General features: G+C 42.8%; 1 protein-coding gene across 3 annotated transcripts in view; it reads left to right on the top strand.

The window, feature by feature from the left end:
• Positions 1–22,332, top strand: part of LOC140385621 (NEDD4-like E3 ubiquitin-protein ligase WWP1) — a 300,217-nt gene that overhangs the window by 86,205 nt on the left and 191,680 nt on the right. For all 3 annotated transcript variants that reach the window (XM_072467951.1, XM_072467952.1, XM_072467953.1), the window contains exon 2: positions 20,603–20,681. In XM_072467951.1, coding sequence (XP_072324052.1) covers positions 20,624–20,681 — 58 coding nt within the window. In that variant the 5' untranslated portion in view covers positions 20,603–20,623. The remainder of the gene's footprint in view (positions 1–20,602; positions 20,682–22,332) is intronic.

Below are 22,332 nucleotides of genomic sequence, written 5' to 3' on the forward strand. Positions count from 1 at the left end.
AATCTACCTAACCTGCACGTCTTTGGACTGTGGGAGGAAACCAGAGCACCCAGAGGAAACCCACGCAGACATGAGGAGAAAGTGCAAACTCCACACAGCCACCTGAGGCCGGAATTGAATCTGGGTCCCTGGAGCTGTGAGGCAGGAGTGCTAAACATTGTGCCACCGTGCTGCCCAATCTTTCATTGGGAAAATGTTAGAAGCTATTTTTTAAAGACATGTAGCAGGGTACTCGGTAATTAGGCATAATCAACATGATTTTTTCAAAGAGAAATCATGTTTAATCAATTTATTTTTATAAAATCTTTTTGATTGAGGCAATTTAGCATGGCCAATCTACCTACCCTCACATCTTTGGGTTGTGGGGGTGAGACCCACTCAGACATGGAGAAAAATGTGTAAACTCCACACAGACAGTGACCCGGGGCCGGGATCGAACCCAGTTCCTCAGCGCCATGAGGCAGCAGTGCTAACCACCGCGCTACCTTGCCTTTCCTGATTAACTTGCTCTTTGAAGAAGTAACATGTGCTCTGGATATAGAGGAATTGAAGGATGTACTTTACTTAGATTTGATAAGGTGCCACAGGGAGGTTATGTTTCAGTTGTACAGGATATTCGGGTGACCACTTCCGAAGTCCAGTGTGGAGTATTGGTCACCTCATTTAAGCAAGCATGTAAATGGATTGGAAGCTGTTGAGAGAGGATTTTGTTCGACTAATACCTGGAATGGGTGGGTTGTCTTATAACAAATGTTTGGACAGACTAGGCTTGTATCTGCTGGAGTTTAGAAGAGAGTAAGAGGCAAGTTGATTGAAACATACAAGATCCTGAGGAGTCGTGAAAAGGGTGTTTCCTCTTGTGGGAGACTCTGAACTAGGGGTCACTGTTTCAAAGTAAGGTGTTGCCCAATTAAGTCAGAGATGAGGAGAAATGTTTTCTCTGAAGGATGAGAATATTTTGAAATTCTCTTCATCAGATTGCGATGGAAGCAGAGTCTTTGAATATTTTTAAGGCAGAGATAGATATATTCTTGATGAACAAGGGGGTGAAAGGTTATATGGGGTTGCCGGGAATATGGAATTGAGGTTACAATCAGATCAGCCATGATCTTATTGAGTGGCAGAGCATTCTTGAGGGGTGAAATTACCCATTTTTCCTAATTTGTATGTCCGTCTGTACTGCTACAAGTAAGCTGTATCTCTCTTAGGTCAGTTGAGCTTCTCTACACTTTGCACTGGCTATGTGCTCTGGCTTCACATTGAATCAAACAATTTTTTATATAATTCAGATAAAATTGAGGAACATGTTATCAGACCACCTGTAAAAGACAGTTTTGGGTTTAATAGTACATGTCAGTTGGTGCAAAATAATTTAAAAAGTTAAATTAAACAGCAATGCAAATGAATAAAGCTCTGTGAAACATTGCATGCATAGAGAACTCGCGACCTGGTCAGAGATTGATTCAGAGCCCACGATGCTGAATCAGTGGTCAGGCTAGCACTTGTTGTGATCACATTCCTTTATCTATTCTTTAGCAAGGTGTGGGCATCACTGCCTAGATCAGTACTTGTTACCCATCCCTAATTGCCCATGGGAAGGTAATTGTGGTGAGAGCCACCTTTTTTGAACTGCTGTTGTCCATGCAGAGTTGGTGTACACATAGTGCTTTTAGGGTGGGAGTCCCAGGATTTTGACCCAGCAACAGTAAAAGAACGGTGGTGATATATTAAGGATTATGTGGTTTTGGAGAGGAACTTCCAGGTGGTCATCATCCCATGCAACTGCTGACCGTGTCGTTCTAGGTGGTCAAGGTCAGAGGTTTGGTTTGCTTAGCTTAGCTTAAAGAAAGACTTGTGTTTATTTATTTTACGACCAGTTAGTCTTATTTTTGATGCTGTTAATTGTGGGAAAATATTGGCCAAGAAATCACGAGGAATCTTTTTTTTAACCATAAAATACTGCTCTGAAATCTTGAGCAACCAATTCAAATACCAGAACAGGGAGTTGGGCCTCAGCTTAACATCTTATTCAAAAGATGATACTTTGAATATTATAGCATCCCCTCAGTACTGCACTTTAGGCTCAACCTAGATTAGATTCTCGGTATTTGCAGTGAACTTGAAGGCACTTGTGATTGTTGAGGCTGAACTGCTACCTGTCAAGCAAAGTTGATGTAATTCACATGCAGAAAATCTCATCCTGCTTAGAAGCTTATTCATCTAAATAAAGTTTTACTTGCAGGCCTTGTAATTGTTCCCTTCAGAATCCTCAGGTAGTTTAAAAAAAAATTTAGAGTGCCCAATTAATTTTTTTTCCAATTAAGAAGCAATTTAGCGTGGCCAATCCACCTACCCGACACATCTTTGGGTTGTGGGGGCAAAACCCACGCAAACACAGGGAGAATGTGCAAACTCCACACGAACAATGACCCAGAGCTGGGATCGAACCTGCAACCTCAGCAATGCGAACCACTGCACCACCGTGCTGCCCCTCAGGTAGTTTTTAACGTATTAACTTTGTACGCCCAAACCTTATAGAAGCAGAATGTCTCCTTGCACTGAGAAATTAATCCTAAAATTGTTTTAAGAACTGAGGAATAAAGTATCAAATTAAGTGTGAGCATAGTGCTTTGTTGAAGCTTATCCAACCTCTTTTATAAAGTTAATTCACAAGATATGGGCATCGCTGGCAAGAGAATACTGCCCAGCCCTATTTGACTGAGAACATGACGGCTTTTGAATTGTGGTAGTCATGTAGTAAAAGTGCATCCACAATGCTATCAAGGAGGTTGAGGAGTTTAATTCAGTGGCAGTTTCGGAATGTGATCTACGACCATCAGGAAGAAGTGTGATTTGGAAGTGAAAATTTACCTGTGTGCATGCTGCGCTTGTCCTTCTCTTTGGTGGAAATCGCAGGTTTAGGAGGTATTGTCAATGACATTTTGGTGAGTTGCTGCAGTATTTTCTACAGCCACCATAAACCAATGGTTGGGGCGGCACGTGGTGCAGTAGTTGGCACTGGGACTGCGGCGCTGAGGAACCGGGTTCGAATCCCGGCCCTGGGTCACTGTCCGTGTGGAGTTTGCGCATTCTCCCAGTGTCTGTGTGGGTTTAACCCCCACACCCAAAGATGTGCAGGTTAGGTGGATTGGCCACACTAAATTGTCCCTTAATTAAAAAAAAAAAATAATTGGGTGCTCTAAAATTTTTTAAAAAGTAAACCAATGGTGGAGAAAGTGGGTGAGTAAATCTGTGGATGGGGTGCCGATCATGTGGACTGCTTTTTCCTGGATAATTAGAACAGAATGTTGAGCTTCTCGAGTATTTTTGGAGCTTCACTCATCTAGGCAAGTGAAGAACATTCTGTCACACTCTTGACTCGCACATTTTAGGTGGAAGAGAAACTTTGAGGAATCAGGAAGTGAGCCACCCGCTGCAAGATACTGTCTCTCATCTATGGGATTTGTATGGCTGCTTCAGTTCAGTTTCTGGACAGTAGCGACCCTCAAGATATTGATGGTGACAAACTAAACAATGGTAATGCCAGTAAATACCAAGAGAAGGTGGAGATGCACTCTCTTCTTAAAGAAGGTTGTTGCATGACACTTGGATAACATGAATGTTAGTTTGTGCTTTAAAGCCCATGTCTGGATCTTGTCCAGGTCTTGCTGCATAGACTCCTTTGTTACTTGAAGAGTTGTGAATGGATCTGGATGCTGTGTAATCATCAGAAAATAGCTTTACTTCTGATCTTATGATTGAGGGAAAGTCTTTGATGAAGCAGTTGGAATATATTGGGCCCAGTGCACTGCTCTGAGGAACTCCTCCTGTGATGTTGAAGGGTTGAGATGCTAACAGCCACATCCATCTTCCATTGTGCTGTCCAAGGTTTTCCCCTTAGAAAACATAGAAAAATACAGCACAGAACAGGCCCTTCGGCCCACGGTGTTGTGTCGAACCTTTGTCCTAGATTAATCATAGATTATCATAGAATTCACAGTGCAGAAGGAGGCCATTTGGCCCATCGAGTCTGTACCAGCTCTTGGAAAGAGCACCCTACCCAAGGTCAACACCTCCACCCTATCCCCATAACCCAGTAACCCCACCCAACACTAAGGGCAATTTTGGACACTAAGAGCAATTTATTATGGCCAATCCACCTAACCTGCACATCTTTGGACTGTGGGAGGAAACCGGAGCACCCGGAGGAAACCCACGCACACACGGGGAGGATGTGCAGACTGCGCACAGACAGTCACCCAAGCCGGAATCAGACCTGGGACCCTGGAGCTGTGAAGCAATTGTGCTATCAACAATGCTACCGTGCTGTCCTTGGGAACAAATTAATCTACACTACATCATTCTACCATAATCCATGTATCTATCCAATAGCCGCTTGAAGGTCCCTAATGTTTCCGACTCAACGACTTCCACAGGCAGTGCATTCCATGCACCCACTACTCTCTGGGTAAAGAACCTACCTCTGACATCCCTCCTATATCTTCCACCATTCAGCTTAAATTTATGTCTCTTTGTAATGGTTTGTTCCACCCGGGGAAAAAGCCTCTGACTGTCTACTCTATCTATTCCCCTGATCATTTTATAAACCTCGATCAAGTCGCCCCTCATCCTTCTCCATTCTAATGAGAAAAGGCCGAGCACCCTCAACCTTTCCTCGTAAGACCTACTCTTCATTCCAGGCAACATCCTGGTAAATCTCCTTTGCACCTTTTCCAAAGCTTCCACATCCTTCCTAAAATGAGGTGACCAGAACTGCACACACTACTCCAAATGTGGCCTTGCCAAGGTTTTGTACAGCTGCATCATCACCTCACAGCTCTTAAATTCAATCCCTCTGTTAATGAACACTAGCACACCATAGGCCTTCTTCACAGCTCTATCCACTTGAGTGGCAACTTTCAAAGATCTGTGAACATAGACCCCAAAATCGCTCTGCTCCTCCACATTGCCAAGAACCCTACCGTTAACCCTGTAATCCGCATTCATATTTGTCCTTCCAAAATGGACAACCTCACACTTTTCAGGGTTAAACTCCATCTGCCATATATCAGCCCAGCTCTGCATCCTATCTATGTCTATTTGCAGCTGACAACAGCCCTCCTCACTATCCACAACTCCACCAATCTTTGTATTGTCTGCAAATTTCCTGACCCACCCTTCAACTCCCTCATCCAAGTCATTCATGAAAATCACAAACAGCAGAGGACCCAGAACTGATCCCTGTGGTACGCCACTGGTATCTGGGCTCCAGGCTGAATATTTGTCATTGACCACCACTCTCTGACTTCTATCGGTTAGCCAGTTCGTTATCCAACTGGCCAAATTTCCCACTATCCCATGCCTCCTTACTTTCTGCATAAGCCTACCATGGGCAACCTTATCAAATGCCTCACTAAAATCCATGTACACTACATCCACTGCTTTACCTTCATCCACATACTTGGTCACCTCCTCAAAGAATTCAATAAGACTTGTAAGGCAAGACCTACCCCTCACAAATCCGTGCTGACTATCCCTAATCAAGCAGTGTCTTTCCAGATGCTCAGAAATCTTATCCCTCAGTACCCTTTCCATTACTTTGCCTACCACCGAAGTAAAACTAACTGGCCTGTAAGTCCCAGTGTTATCCCTATTCCCTTTTTTGAACAGGGGCACGGCATTCGCCACTCTCCAATCCCCTGGTACCACCCCTGTTGACAGTGAGGACGAAAAGATCATTGCCAACGGCTCTGCAATTTCATATCTTGCTTCCCATAGAATCCTTGGATATTTCCCGTCAGGCCCGGGGGACTTGTCTATCCTCAGGTTTTTCAAAATGCCCAACACATCTTCCTTCCTAACAAGTATTTCCTCGAGCTTACCAGTCTGTTTCACACTGTCCTCTCCAACAATATGGCCCCTCTCATTTGTAAATACTGAAGAAAAGTACTCGTTCAAGACCTCTCCTATCTCTTCAGACTCAATACACAATCTCCCGCTACTGCCCTGATCGGACCTACCCTCGCTCTAGTCATTCTCGTATTTCTCACATATGTGTAAAAGGCCTTGGGGTTTTCCTTGATCCTACCCGCCAAAGATTTTTCATGCCCTCTCTTAGCTCTCCTAATCCCTTTCTTCAGTTCCCTCCTGGCTATCTTGTATCCCTCCAGCACCCTGTCTGAACCTTGTTTCCTCAGCCTTACATAAGTCTCCTTTTTCCTCTTAACAAGACATTCAACCTCTCTTGTCAACCATGGTTCCCTCACTCGACCATCTCTTCCCTGCCTGACAGGGACATACATATCAAGGGCACGTAGTGCCTGTTCCTTGAACAAGTTTCACATTTCACTTGTGTCCTTCCCTGACAGACTATGTTCCCAACTTATGCACTTCAATTCTTGTCCCTTGGTTCCCATTGACTTTGTTTAACTAGCTCCTCTTTGTGCCACTCTTGGTCAAAATGCCTGGTGCCAAGGGTAGTGATTCTCACCTTGCCTCTGCAACTCCGCTATCCAGACTATGTTTGGACAATAATGAGGACTGGATTTGAGAACCCAAATTGAACTTTGGTGAGAACAGGTTATTGGTACGCTAGTGTCACTAGTTATGTTAATGATTCCTTTCATCACTTGGCTGGTGATTGGGAGTAGGGCGAAGAGATTTGATTTGGCCTACTTTTTTGTGGGCAGAATATATTTGGTCAAGTTTACACTGATTAGATGCCAGAGTTGTAATTGCACAGCTTAGCACAGGTCTCAGCACTGCTATATTGAGGCATATGGTCTTTGCTAATGAGTCCTAGAGGGAATCATCTACTCGGTGGTATTGACTGACATGCTGGGTTTTGTAATCAGTGAGGATGGGGTATTCATGGAACCACCTCCTTCTGTTAGTTGTATAATTGCCTGCCTCCATTCATGAATGGATGTAGCAGGCCTGCAGAGTTTGAACTGACCCACTGATTGTGCACCACTCAGCTGGACCTATATTATGTTACTTCCACTGAGTAGCATGTATGTGCACCTTTGTTGCAACTTTATCAGGTTAGCACCTAATTTTCAGGCACTATTCCCCATCTCGTTAAAACAACGTCGTTATCTGGCATGATGTTGATGGAGAAGAGAGCAATGCGTGAAGCATGCAATTATAGATTATGGTGGGATACAATTCTATGGCTGTGTACGTATTTCATGCCCTTGGGTGGCAACTTTTGAGCTGGTAGATCTGCTTTTAATTTATCTCATTTAGCGCTGTGAAAGTGCCACATGATGTATGCTTATAAACTAGGCAACATTTAACATTACAGAGAGCGTGCAAAAATTATTAGTTTTTCAGCAGGGTGTGTTGTTATATACAAGGATCAGTTTGTGCCATAACTTTAAATGTTAGAATAAATAATCTGAGTGTGAAATAAACCAAATAAGTCATCGGAAAATTACACTCTTATGGTTGGAGCTTGTTGCTACAGGCTATTTTTGATTCATAACTACTTGCCGTTTTACCAGTGTGCATTTTTTCTTGCCTTTTCAGCATCTTAAGATTGTTGTAAAATATTGGGCCTTGTTGGAGGGTGTATGTGAAAAGAATGGAGAAGGATAAAATTGAACTAGATTTTGTTGCAACCTCAATTGATTACTGTGTAAGAAGAGCAGTGGATTGTTACAGTAGCTTCCTGAGACCTGGGTGTGTACAATTTTGTTCAACAGCATGTGCAGAGCCAAAGATTAAGAATGTTATTGGATACTTGACCTAAATTATGGAGTCCAAAAAGAAAGTTGATAATGTCAGACTGATACAGGGACTTTTTCAGAGAAGAATCAAACAGTTACATTCATAAATTGTCATTTTTTGCTTTGTTTTATAATTGAATCCAATAATGCTGATTCACAGATAAACTGAGGATTTTATGACATTTCTAAACCAAGGTAACACAGAATGATTCAAATATTTAAACTTACTGTATTAAAATACGAAGTGTTATAATATTATTACATCGTTGAATTTTTATAGAATTTTGTTCAATCTTCGAAAATAAACACGTGAATAACTTCTATTAACTACAAGGACCATCTATCTCCAAAAGGTTTGTGGAAGCTACTTCCATGATGGTTTATTAATATGGATTATTAATTATCAATCCAATGTAATCTAGCATACAGCAATTTCCATGGTTTGTTATATTAATGCTATACTGGTAGTTAGTGTATTTTGGTAGCTAACAATCTAGCTCACTGGCAATGTGATCATCACTCCTAAATAAGCAAGTAGCTAATGAACAGATCTCTGGCAATGTCGCTGCTGAGCTATCTAGAAGGATATAAGCAGGAGCACCAGATGTCTTTTACTGTTCCCCATCACCTCATCTCATTTGAAATACCTGTTTTCTGAGTGCAACAGGTGTTTTCAGGGATTCAAATTGTGTTACTGGTCATGGGTTCTGTAGGTACTTGCATGGCTGATGAGCCTGATCCTTGAACAGCATCTTCAACAGCACACTTGTTAGGTGTTTCCGGGAGGTGGGATCGGTCCTTGGACTCTGGATCACTGGTATTTTTTTCTCGGGCTCCTTTTTCAGGCTTCCTCTTGCCATTGGGTGTCCTCGAAGAATTGTGTCCCTTCAATCAGGAGCTTCTTCCAAATAGGTCTCATCTGAGCAAGGGTCTTCTAGGTGGTGATGTCTATGTTGCATTTCTTGAGCTAGGTCTTCAGGGTGTCTTCGAAGCACATCCTTTGTCCTTCTCATGTTTGAATGCCTTCCTTGATCTGGGCAAAGAATATTTGCTTTGGTAGTCGGGACTCTATTAACTCACATCTGGTCCAACAAAGTTAGTTTTGGATGATCATGGCATTGATGCTGGTGCACTTGGCTCCTTCAAGGACACTGCGTCTACTAGCCGATGTGGAGAATATGTCTTTGACAGCATTGATGGTACCTCTCCAGGGCCTTGAGATGCTATCTGTATGTAGTCTAAGTTTCTGAGCTCTGTAAAAGAGTTGGGAGGATGACTGTCTTGAACATGAGGATCTTGGCTTCAGCACAGATGTCGCAGTCATCAAAAGACTCTCATCCTTAGCTGTTCGAAGGAGGAACTCACGGATTGGATATGATGTTAGCCTTCATGTATGGGAAATGTTTGACATTTGGGAGGGTTTCTCAGTTGATCTTTATGGAGGGAGAGACCGGATCTTGTCCTGGGTGAGATGGTAAATGACTGGAGTCTTCTTGAGGTTGAAGGCTAAGACCGATTCTTTGGTATGCTTCCGCAAAAATATCAAGCAAGGCTTGGAGAGTCTGTTCTGAGAAAGTGACAATGGTGTTGTTATCCGCATATTGAAGCTCCTTGAGCAATGACAGTGTTGTTTTCTTCTTAAATTTCAACTGTTTGAGGTTGAAAAGTTTTCCGTCCATCCTGTAGATGATTTCTACTTCACTGGGACGGCGTGGTGGCTTGGTGGTTGGCACTACTGCATCAGAGCACTAGGGACCAGGGTTCGATTCTGACTTTTGGTGACTGAGTGGAGTTTTCACGTTCTTCCAGTGCCTGTGTCTGTTTCCTCCGGGTGCTCCGGTTTCCTCCGACAATCCAAAGATGTACAGGTTAGGTGGATTGGCCGTGCTAAATTGGCCCTTAGCATCCAAAGGTTAGGTGGGATTATGCGATAGGGTGGGGGAGTGGGCCTAGGTAGGGTGCTCTTTCAGACGGTTGGTGCAGACTCGATGGGCTGAATGGCCTTCTGCACTGTAGGGATTTTGTAGCTTGCTCTTGAAAAGGTGAAAGATGGTGGCGATGAAGAAAAGGGTAGGGGCGATTTCACCTTCCTGCTTGATAGCAGTCTTGTATTGAAGTTTATTTTATTTGTTTAAAGCTGTAGAATCACATGACTAAATTCTCTTAGTGGGTGACTGGGATTTCAAACTTATTCTTCTTTAAACAAAAAGTTTCTGGTTCCTAACTAGATCGTAACATCAACTGAACGTTAAATGGTCAGCAACAAATAAACTACAGAAAAAGTATTTTCCCCATTAACTAATTAACAACTGAAAACACCACATATGTTAAGGACACAGTCTTAGCAGATATGCAGCCATGTAGTTTGTATCCAAAATCTCTCCCAGCTATCAGACAGGGTTTCTTCTCCCACTACACCAAAGTGAGTCTTTAAGTGCCCTTTTAAACATCCCTTCACTCAATTAAAGTATGATCGAAGCAACCACCAACATCAAAATGAGCTCTGGCGATTCTTTGGTCTTTAAAATCTCTGTCTATTCAAAGAAAAAAATCCATTCTCACCAGCATTTTGCTTAGGTGCTTAACACAAAACAGTCTAGCCCTCGGCTTGGCACAGCTGCTGTTTTTGTCTTCCTCTCCATGTCTCTCTGTCTGACTGAGACTGTAAATCTTTACTCAAAAAAGACAGCGGTCCCACTTTTGCATCATGGTGTGAAAACTTGAAACTGTTTAAATCTGGATATCTGTCTTCATGACAATTAAATCACCTGTGCCTGTTTCTAGGCAGATTTCAGCATGATTACCCTATTTTGAGCTAAATCAAATAACTCAGTAAATTTGGCATGATTATTATCCCCATTCAGGGCAATGTAAATTAATAGACACCATTTAAAACATAACAATCTTCCATTTGTAACACGTTTCCCTTGCTCAATTAATTCTCTCCCTTCCTGTAATTATCTCTAAATAATTTTTATTCTATTGCTCGTATCCTCTTCTACCACATCTCTCTCCATCTATATAGTGGTCCCATTTAAAAAAAAATTCCTATGTCTCTCTTCTACTTTTTATGTCTCCAATGGTTGTACACATTTTACTAATGTGCTGATTATCTGTTCTTATCTTTTGAAAAGGTGTAAAGCATGCATTAAAATGGAAAGCAACATATACTATGTTGAAAGTGAGGTAGGAAAGGTTTCTGGAATAATGCTGTAACATGGGTGTTTGGGAATAAAATTGGATGCAGATGCTCGAGGAGGTATTTGCATCTGGAAGGAGCAAGAGTTTGGAGCAGGAAAGGTTGCAAGTGAATGAAGACATACTGTTTGAAGGAATTATGGTCAGAATATTAGAGTGCGAACTTTTATTGGGATTATGGACTCGAACCTGCTGGGATGTGCCAGAGCTGAATGTAGCACCGGTGAATGAGATTCTTAATGTGAATGTCCAAATTTCATACAATGTTGTTGATAGAATTGATGGCTAAAATAGTCAACCAATGTGTAGAAGCAGAGTGAACTGGTAGTACTAAGAAGTGTGGTATGTAAGAAATACTCGAAGGGAGCTCAGGAAGCTGGTGGTATGAGAAAGCCATTATACATTACATGGTAAAACCCTCCTACCTTCAATAGAATTTACAGTGCAGAAGGAGGCCATTCGGCCCTTGTAAAGAGCTGCTTATGTAAGTCCACACCTCCACCCCATCCCAGTAACCCCACCTAACCTTTTTGGACACTAAGGGCAATTTAACATGACCCATCTGCCAAACCTCCACGTCTTTGGTCTGTGGAAGAAACTGGAGCACCAGGAGGAAACCCACGCAGATATGGGAAGAACATGCAGACTCCACACAGATAGTGACCCAAGCCGGCAATTGAACCTGGAACCCTGGAGCTGTGAAACAACAGTGCTAACCGCTGAGCTACTGTGGCTCAAGATAGCACGTGTTCTGAATTAAACTTCTTGACTGGGAAAAAAAAGCTTGCATTTATATAATACCGTTCAAGATGGCCTTGATTTGATTTGATTTATTGTCACATGTACCAAAGTACAGCGAAAAGTATTTTTTCTGTGACCGAGGAAACGTACACCGTACTTACATAGTAGACAAAAGAATAATCAGCAGAGAACATTGACAAATGGTACATCGACAAACAGTGATTGGTTATAGTGCGGAACAAGGGGCCAAACAAAGCATAGGGCGTCGTGAATAGTGTTCTTACAGGGAACAGATCAGTCCGAGGGGGAGTCGGTGAGGAGTCTTGTAGCTGTGGGGAAGAAGCTGTTCCTATGTCTGGATGTGCGGTTCTTCAGACTTCTGTACCTTCTGCCTGATGGAAGGGTCTGGAAGAAGGCAATGCCTGGATGGGAGGGGTCTCTGATAATGCTGTATGCCTTCCTGAGGCAGCAGGAGGTGTATACAGAATCAATGTGGGGGTGGCAAGCTTGTGTGATGTGTTGGGCTGAGTTCACCATACTCTGCAGTTTCTTGTAATCTTGGACCGAGCAGTTGCCATATCAGGCTGAGACACTTTCTAGCCAATCTAGTACTTTAGATGTGTAATCCCTGTTGTAATATAGGAAATGTGACAGTCCATTTGCGCACTGTGTGTTCCCAAAAGCTGAAATGTGATAATCTGTTACTGTGCTGTCGATTGCGGGATAAATATTGACCAGGACACTACAGATAACTCCTTCCTTATCTTGGCAATAGAGGCATAGGATTTTTTTACATCAACATGAAAGTACAGACGTGGTTTAATATCTTGCTCAAAAGACACCACGTCCAACATGGCAACACTCCCTCAATACTGCATTGGAGGGTCAGCCTTGATTGTTTTTCTGCTCAAGGCCTGGCTCGTAACTAGAACACACAACATTTTGTCTTACAGGCGAGGTTGCTGCCAACTGAGACACAGCTGACTCCAAAGAAGGGTGCAGTCAAGAAGCTCAATGCAGTGGGGGGGGGGGGGGGGGGGGGGGGGGGAGAAAGAGAGAGAATCTGATGTTTTTTACACCCAAGAGATGGATTTCTCCCAAGTCTGTTAGGTTTAGAACAAAGAACAAAGAACAAAGAAATGTACAGCACAGGAACAGGCCCTTCGGCCCTCCAAGCCCGTGCCGACCATACTGCCCGACTAAACTACAATCTTCTACACTTCCTGGGTCCGTATCCTTCTATTCCCATCCTATTCATATATTTGTCAAGATGCCCCTTAAATGTCCCTATCGTCCCTGCCTCCACTACCTCCTCCGGTAGTGAGTTCCAGGCACCCACTACCCTCTGCGTAAAAAACTTGCCTCGTACATCTACTCTAAACTTTGCCCCTCTCACCTTAAACCTATGCCCCCTAGTAATTGACCCCTCTACCCTGGGGAAAAGCCTCTGACTATCCACTCTGTCTATGCCCCTCATAATTTTGTATACCTCTATCAGGTCGCCCCTCAACCTCCTTCGTTCCAGTGAGAACAAACCGAGTTTATTCAATCGCTCCTCATAGCTTATGCCCTCCATACCAGGCAACATTCTGGTAAATCTCTTCTGCACCCTCTCTAAAGCCTCCACATCCTTCTGGTAGTGTGGCGACCAGAATTGAACACTATACTCCAAGTGTGGCCTAACTAAGGTTCTATACAGCTGCAACATGACTTGCCAATTCTTATACTCAATGCCCCGGCCAATGAAGGCAAGCATGCCGTATGCCTTCTTGACTACCTTCTCCACCTGTGTAGCCCCTTTCAGTGATCTGTGGACCTGTACTCCTAGATCTCTTTGACTTTCAATACTCTTGAGGGTTCTACCATTCACTGTATATTCCCTACCTGCATTAGACCTTCCAAAATGCATTACCTCACATTTGTCCAGGTTAAACTCCATCTGCCATCTCTCCGCCCAAGTCTCCAGACAATCTAAATCCTGCTGTATCCTCAGACAGTCCTCATCGCTATCCGCAATTCCACCAACCTTTGTGTCGTCTGCAAACTTACTAATCAGACCAGTTACATTTTCCTCCAAATCATTTATATATACTACAAAGAGCAAAGGTCCCAGCACTGATCCCTGTGGAACACCACTGGTCACAGCCCTCCAATTAGAAAAGCATCCCTCCATTGCTACCCTCTGCCTTCTATGGCCTAGCCAGTTCTGTATCCAAGGATTGACTTTTCTCTGATAGGTAGGCCCCTTCTCCCTGGGTCATGAAGGCTGGGTACTCGGCTATTGTAATTTTGGACCATGCGCCACACTTTGTGGACTTGGTTCTGGAGTCGGGGCCCCTCTCAGCACCCACCATGGAGGTTGGATGCAGCGCTATTGGCAGATAAAGAATTTTGTGGCCGTGTGTCTTATGTCAGGTTTAATAAGAACAAATCTGTCTCGCCATCCACGCTATGGGAAGGCCTTAAGTGGTTATTAAGGGGGACATAATGTCCTATAAGGCACATAGGGGAAGGAATGTGAAGGTGGAGTGGCAGAGGCTGGTGGACTCTATCCTTGAGGTGGACCATCGGTACTTGCTTGACCCTAACCTGGGGTTGCTGGCGAGCAGGAAGAAGCTGCAGATGTAGTTTGGACTGTGTCAACAGGTAAGGCAGTAGGCCAGCTGTGGCAGTCGAACGGGATATTCTATGAATATATGAAGAAGGCCATTGTCTTTTGGTCCATCAACTGAGGTGGTAGGTGGCTTCCCGGGAGATCATAAAGATAAGGGATTCGAGTTGCAGTTTGGCTTCTGCCCCGGGCAAAGTCAGCGGAGCTTTCAAAAAACTCTACAAGAATCTTTATAGACCAGCCCCCTGGAGGAGAGTTCCGACATAGCCGAATTTTTAAATGGGTTGTCCTTCCCAATGGTGGAGACAGAGAGGAGGCCTCGTTAAATCCTAAGGAGATATTGAAAGGTATTCAATCAATGCAAACTGGCCCAGTTGGTTTCTCCGTCGAGTTCTACAAGAGGTTTGCGGGTCAGCTGACTCCATTAATATTGGACACGTTCAATGACTCTTTGTCCTGAGATTCATTGCCCACTAAACTTGCACAGGCTTCTATCTCTCTTATCCTGAAGAAGGACAAGGACCCCACGGAACATGGGTCATATCGCTTTCGATGGCAGGTGCCAAACCTTTCGCTAAGGTATTGGTGTTATGATTAGAGTCCTGTCTCCCCGGGTGATTGCGGAAGACCAGACAGGCTTCTTCAAGGGTCAGCAATTGTCGGCCAATATATGACGGTTGATGAATATTGTTCTTTCCTCCTTTCCTATGCCCGAGCCATGATTGTATCCATGGACGCCGGAAAAGCGTTTGATCGGGTGGAGTGGGGATATATTTTCAAACTTCTTGGGAGGTTCGGTTTGGGGATAAAGTTCATTTTTGTGGGTTTGATTATTGTATAAGGCCCCCATGTTTAGTATCTGCACTAATGCCTTGAGATCGGGGTATTTTCTGTTGAACAGGCGTACAAGACGGGGGTTCATTGTTTGTGATTTTGTTTGCCTTAGCGATTGAACCATTGGCCACAGCATTGAGATCTTCTGATATGTGGAAGGGGATAAGACAGGGAGGGAGGGAACATAGAGTGTCTTTGTATGCAGACAACCTGCTCTTTTTATATTACAGATCCAGTCTCCACTATGGATGAGATAATGAAGTTACATAGGTGTTTTGGCTCCTTTTCAGGCTATAAGTTGAATCTAGATAAGAGCGAATACTTTCTGGCCAATCCCCCAGGGAAGGGGAGCCAATCTGGGGGCATAACTTGTTTTGTCTTGCCAGACCTAGCTTTCGTTACCTGCCTATCCAGCTAGCTCATGATTGGGCCTAACTTCATAAATTAAACTAGGCTTGTCTGGTGAGTGGAGTTAAATCTGACTTGCAAAGGTGGGATAACCTTTCCCTGTCCTTGGCAGGCAGGGTTCAGACTATTAAAATGAATGTCCTCCCAAGGTTTTTATTTCTTTTTCAATGTCTCTCCATTTTTCTTCCCAAGTCCGTTTTGGTGGGTTAACAAGTTGATGTCCTCCTTTAATTGGGCAGGCAAGACTCCAAGTATCCATAGGACATTTCTCCAGAGGGATAGGCAGGTGGGGGTTTAGTGTTACCAAATTTGTTATTCTATTATTGGGCGGCCAACATTGAGAAGCTGATGGTGCGGGTTAGCGGTCGGATTTCCATTTGGGGATTGGATGGAGGCGAGTTCTTGTAGGGTCTCTAGCTTGGGTGCCTTTCTTCCATTCTTCCTCGTGAAGTTTTCTTCGAACCTGGTGGAGGTGTCCACCCTGAGGATATGGAAGAAATTTAGACAACATTTTAAGCTTAGCTCTATGTCGTTGTTGGCCACTATCTGTGGTGACCTATCTTTTTGTGCCATCGAGTTTAGACTTGACGTTTGGGTCGTGGGAGGGGAAGTGTCTTGAGAGGTTTGGGTACTTTTTCGTGGAGGGGTGGTTTGCCAGTTTGAGGAGCTATTGGTAAAGTTTCAACTCTCTGGGGGTGAACCTTTCAATTACTTCTAGATTCGTAACTTTTTGCCAAAGATTTTTCCTTCATTTCCCTTGTCACTACCATCCTCCCTGTTGAGAAGGATTCTGTCTTTAGCCGGGTCTAGTGGAGGGAGTACTTTGGGTATCTATGGCCAGATCTTGTCAGCGGAGTCGGCTGATGGATGAAATGGAAGGTAAAGTGAGAGGGGGAATTGGGAGCTATTTTGGACGAGGAGGTGTGGAGTGAGGCACGTTGCAGGGTAAAACTACATGTCCTCATGTGCGTGGTTCAGCCTGATCCAGTTTAAGGTGGTATATAGGGCTTATCTAACCAAGGCGAGGAAGAGTGGGGGTTTTTCGGGGGTGGAGGACAAATGTGAGCAGTGTTCTTGGGGGCCGGCTAATTATATTTGTATGTTCTGGTCGTGTCCCAAATTGTTGAGCTTTTCGGTCTCCTTTAACAACCATGTTGGAAATTCTTAACGTCAAACTGGAGCCTTGTCCTGTGGTGGCCATTTTCAGGGTATCCGATATGACCGTGCTTCTGCAGAGGGGGTGAAGGTGGTCCTCACCATTGCCTTGTTAATAGCACAGAGGCGAGTTCCGCTAGGGTGGATGCCTCCTACTCCGTTAAGTGCCTCGACCTGGTTGGGTAACCTCATGGAATTTTTGCTTTTGGAGAAGATCAAATACACCGTCAGGGGGTCAGTTGAGGGGTTCTATCTGAGATGGCCGCCATTTATTTCCTTTTTCAAGGAATTAGTCACTGACAGTTGTTTGGGGGGGGGGGGGGGGGGGGGTAGTTTCTTGTTAACGCTTGGGGAGGTGGTTTTTTTTGGAGGTGATCCATACTGTTGGTTTTGTTTCTTTTATACTATATCTCATAACATCTGTTATATTGTTATTCATGAAGTCCTGCCTACTCAACTTTGCCCCTCGCTTGAGGTGTGGTGATCCTCAGGTTAAATCACCACCAGTCGTCTCTCCCCCTCAAAGGGGAAAGCAGCCTATGGCCATCTGGGACTAGGCGACTTTGCTTTTTATCTTATTGTTAAAAATGAAAAATCTTAGTAAAAATATTATTCAAGGAAGAAGTTCAATACCATCTGGGATAGAGCACTTTACTTGATCAGCACTTCTACCACAAAACTCGCTATCCAAGACTCCGTCTCACTCACTGGCATTCTGTGGTTCCGATGCACCATCTACAGAGTTCACAGTTGCAACTAATTAAAGTCACTCTCTCAGACTCTTTTTCTCTCTCTCTCTCTCTCTCTCCCCCCTCCAGTCCCCCTCCAGTCCCCCTCTCCAGTTACCTCTACTGCTCAGAACACAAGCAACCAGGTCACATAAATCTTATTGCTTGAAGATTACCCTCCAAGCCATAAATTATTTTGACTTGTACATATATCCATGATTCTGGATCAGTAACTCAAAATGCACAACACTGGTAGGAGCACAGTTACCACAGGGATACAGCTGGTTTAAAAGGAAGCCAATCACCTTCTCAGGACTTATAATAAGGGCAGCGTAGGAACTGTGGCCTCCTTGGTGTTGCTCATATTCTAAGAATAATTTTATTTAAATCCACCAGTAATTTGGAGTTAGTCCATCAGGCTACCACCACCTTAATTTATGACATATAATGGAGAAAAATAGATTCGATTATTTGGGGATTTTGTGGTTGGGAGCAGAAGTGCTTTCAGTATAACAGGAGCTCTTTTAGTTGCACTAAAAGTAATGTATTGCAGTAGTTTTTGTCTGCATTTTTAAATTACTTTATCAGAGTTACAAAGCCAGAGCTCAGAGTGTGGACAGGGGCAAACCCCTAATGCAGCTCCTTGCCTGCTCCAAAAACCAATTCAAATTGAATCCAATTCATGGTCCCCACAAGAGAGACATACCAGATCCAGGCATTACACCTGATTGCACGCTCATCTTAGCCAAAAGGCCGAGAAGCAATTTTGTCTTCATTTTTAAAGTCCTTTTCATAGCTGTTTATGTGCATTCTACTGGGACAATAACTATTGGTTTCCACAGGATACAAACATGGAAAAGCTGTGCCCATGTTTTCTATTTATTCTGTTAACAAACAGTACCTTTATAAGTAGAAACTTAACAACAAGTTTCCTTAAAAAATATATAAATACCTTTTTGTAGCAAGTAGAATGATTTGAAATATTGCGCCCACCCTCAGTGCAAATAACATTGAAAAATGTGAGTAAATGTTTTGGGACTTGCAAGTAGATTTGTATATAAACTGGAATGTCATTATCTTGTATCGGAGACTGACTTGCATTGTATTAATTTCACAGAGCTTGCATTTGTTATATTAACATGTTAAGTAAGTTACAGTCATGTGGCATATTCTACAAAGTTGCACAATATGTAGCAATAGTTTATAATGACTAGTGAGGCTGCATATTACACATTAGGAGGAGTAATTTGACGGGTAGATACAGGGGAATAGTGTGACTTTCATTTTTTCCCCAAAAAGAATCCTGTTTTAAATATGTAAGCAACAGTTGCCATTTAAATGTTATAAAGTCAGTGGTTGGAGTCTGGAATGAACTTCCTGAAAAAGTAGTGGAGGCAAGTTTGACTGAGGTATTCAAAAGGTAATTGGATTGATATCTGAAAAGAAAGAATGCAAGGTTATGGGGATAAGGCAGGGGAGTAGGATTAGGTGGAATATTCTTTTTCAGTGATCAAGTGCATACTCGATGGGCCGAATGGCCTCCTGCCCGTAAGGATTCTGTGATTCAGTGGCCAACTGGCCTACTACTTTCCTTATAAAAATCTTTTGTTAGTCTCTCCACCGTTGTAATATATGCTGCAAATAAATTCTAAAAGTAAATTAGTGTTGTGGGCTATAAATTGAAGAAATGTGTATTAAATGCAATTTTCTCCCCAATCTGGATCATCTTGTTATTATGTTAAGGATTAGATTTGAAAGTCTATATTCCTGAATTTGCACCTATATTTGAAAAGGATAAGCCTCATTACCAGTGATCTTATGGAAACAAGCTTATTTATCTCTCTGAGAATAAATCATTATTAAGCAGCGAAAGAAAGAAACTTGTTTGGTGAAAGCAACTTTCGTGGCCCCAGGATGCGCCAAAGCACCTCACAGCCAATGAAGTACTTATAAAATGCAGCCACTGTTGTAATGTAGGAAATGCAGTTGCCAATTTGCACATAGCAATGTGATAATGACCAGTTGATCCGTTTTAATGCTTTTGATTGAGGGATAAATACTGACCAGGGCATAGCACCTCGTTGAAACAGAACCCTCTATTTAATGTCTCATCCAGCATAAAGCATGTCTGATAGTGCAATCGCACCCACAGCATTGAGTGCCAGCCTAGATTTTTGTACTCTGGGCTGGGGTGAGATTTGAACTCTGCTTAACTTCACAAGCAATACTCTTTGTGGGCTGGGACGTGAGTGAGGATGTTAAAGCTTTATGAACATAATATTACAGTTTTAAATTAAAGGTTGCATTTCTAAAACAGATTATCTGATTATTTCCTATGCTCTAGTCCATAGCTTATTTAAATCATTATGACAGATTTTCTGGTCATTATTACAAGTGGTATTTTGGAAGATTGCAATATGCAAATTCTCCACGAAGAGAGAATCTAAGAATCTCCTATTGACATTCAATAGCATGATTATCACTGCACACACCACCATCAACATCTTAGGCGTTAGCATGACCAGAAATTTAACTGGACCAGCTATGTAAGTACTGTGATCACAAGTGCATGTCAGAGGCTGGAAACCTTCAGTGAATAACTCACCTCCTGACTCCCCAAAGCCTGTCCACCATCTACAAGGCACAAGTCATGAGTGTGATGGTATACTCTCCATTTGCATGCATGAGTCCAGCTCCATCACGGCGCCGAGGTCCCAGGTTCGATCCCAGCTCTGGCTCACTGAACGTGTGGAGTTTGCACATTTTCCCCATGTTTGCGTGGGTTGTCCCTACAACCCAAAGATGTGCAGGTGGATTGGCCACGCTAAATTGCCCCTTAATTGGAAAAAATAATTGGATACACTTAATTTATATTTAAAAAAATTAGTACACTCCATCAACACTCAAGATATTCTTGACACCATCCAAGATGAAGCAGACTGGTTGATTGGCACCTTATCCATCACCGTAAGCATTCGCTCCCTCCACCAAACCTCCTTCAAACCCGTGACCTCTATAACCTGGAAAGACGAGGGTAGTAAATGCATGGAAACAGTGACAATGTTTCAAAAGTACTTCATTGACAAGATGGAAAAATGCCCTGAGAAATACAACAATTGACTCGGCAGATATAATGATTTTGATAAATGTGTGGTTATTTGACTAATCTTGTAATGTTGAATTTTCCTCCTTTGTAGGCTAACATTGCAGCCTATGACATGGCCACAGCTTGTTCAAGTAACAGTCAAAATGGAAGATCACAGTTGCATGTAACTGGTATGTATTTTTTTAATTCCATGATAACTTAGCTTGAAATTGCACAGCAATTTTTTATAAAGAGATAAATCAGCTCAGATCATGTGCTCACAGGTGATCTTAAATCTAAAGTACAAATGTGCCATTTCCAAACATACAAACAAGGAATAAGAGTAGGCCATTCAGCCCCTTGAGCCTGTTCCACCATTTAATACGATCATGACTGATCTAATAGTAACCTCAAATCTTCACTCTGCCAACTCTTTATAACCTATCACCCCCTTGCTTACCAAGAATCCATCTACTTCTGCCGTAAAAATATTCTAAGACTCTGCTTCCACCACCTTTTCAGGAGGAGAGTTTTTTTTATTTGTTTATGGGACGTGGATGTTGCAGACTGCCAGCATTTATTGCCCATCCCTAATTGCCCTTGAGGGGACAATTAAGAGTCAAACACATTGCTGTGCGTCTGGAGTCACATGTAAGCCAGACCAGGTAAGGTTGGCAGATTTCCTTCCCTAAAGGACATTAGTGAACCAGATGGGTTTCTGCAACAATCGACAGTAGTTTCATGGTCATCAATAGACTTTTAATTGTAGATTTTTTTATTGAATTCAAATTTCACCATTTGCAGCGATGGGATTTGAACCTGGATCTTCAGAGCATTACTCTGGGACTCTGGTTTACTAGTCCAGGAACAATATCACTATACCACTGCCTCCCCTAAGACTCTACATGATTCACAACCCGCTGAGTTAAAAATAGTCACCTCATCTCCATTTTAAATGGGCGACCCTATTTATAAACAGTGACACCTAGTTCTAGATTCTCCCACAAGAGGAAACATCCTCTCCACATCCACCCTGTCACAACCCCTCAGGATTTTATATATTTCAACCAAGTTGCCTCTCACTCTTCCAAATTCTAGCAGATATAAGATGACCTGTCCAACATTTTCTCATAAGACAACCACCCATTCCAGCTATTGGCCTAGTAAACCTCCTCTGAACTGTTTCCAACGCATTTACATCTGTCCTTAAATAAGATGACCAATACTGTACACAGTACTTCATAGAATATTATGTATTTGTAATGAAGAGTAACATGAGTATGGTGTCGTCATGGGGATGGAAACTGGGATGTAACATCAGAGAGGAAAAACAAGGTGCCAAAGAATTGGGAGAGTCCAGTAACACTAGAGTAAGAAACAATAAGTTCTCAGATGGGATCAGAGTAAAAGGACACGCTGTAAGCTCTAAAATTATGTTGGCCGTGCATGTATTGAACACACAGTCTGTGGTAAATAAGGTTGGCGAGCTGCAGGCGAAGGTGACTAAATGCGAACATGATGTCATGCAAAAATGGAGACCTGCATCAAAATAGAATGAGGCTGGGTGCTTAATATTCCTGGATGCAAGGTCTACTGGAAAGATGGGAAAGGAAAAAAAGCAATGTGGAAGTATTGATCAGAGAGAATATTACAGTGCTAATGAGAGAGGATGCCCTCAAAGGGTCGAGGATAGAATCTGTTGGTTAGCACTAAGGTACTGTAGAAGTACCATTACACTTGTGGGTGTAGTCAGTTGGCCGCCAACTAGTAGGAATGAATTTGTAAGGAAATTACAGTGATGCACAAACTATCTAATTATAATGGGAGACTCAAATTATCCAA

Source organism: Scyliorhinus torazame, chromosome 11 (assembly GCF_047496885.1).
Source record: "Scyliorhinus torazame isolate Kashiwa2021f chromosome 11, sScyTor2.1, whole genome shotgun sequence".
Taxonomy (NCBI): domain Eukaryota; kingdom Metazoa; phylum Chordata; class Chondrichthyes; order Carcharhiniformes; family Scyliorhinidae; genus Scyliorhinus; species Scyliorhinus torazame.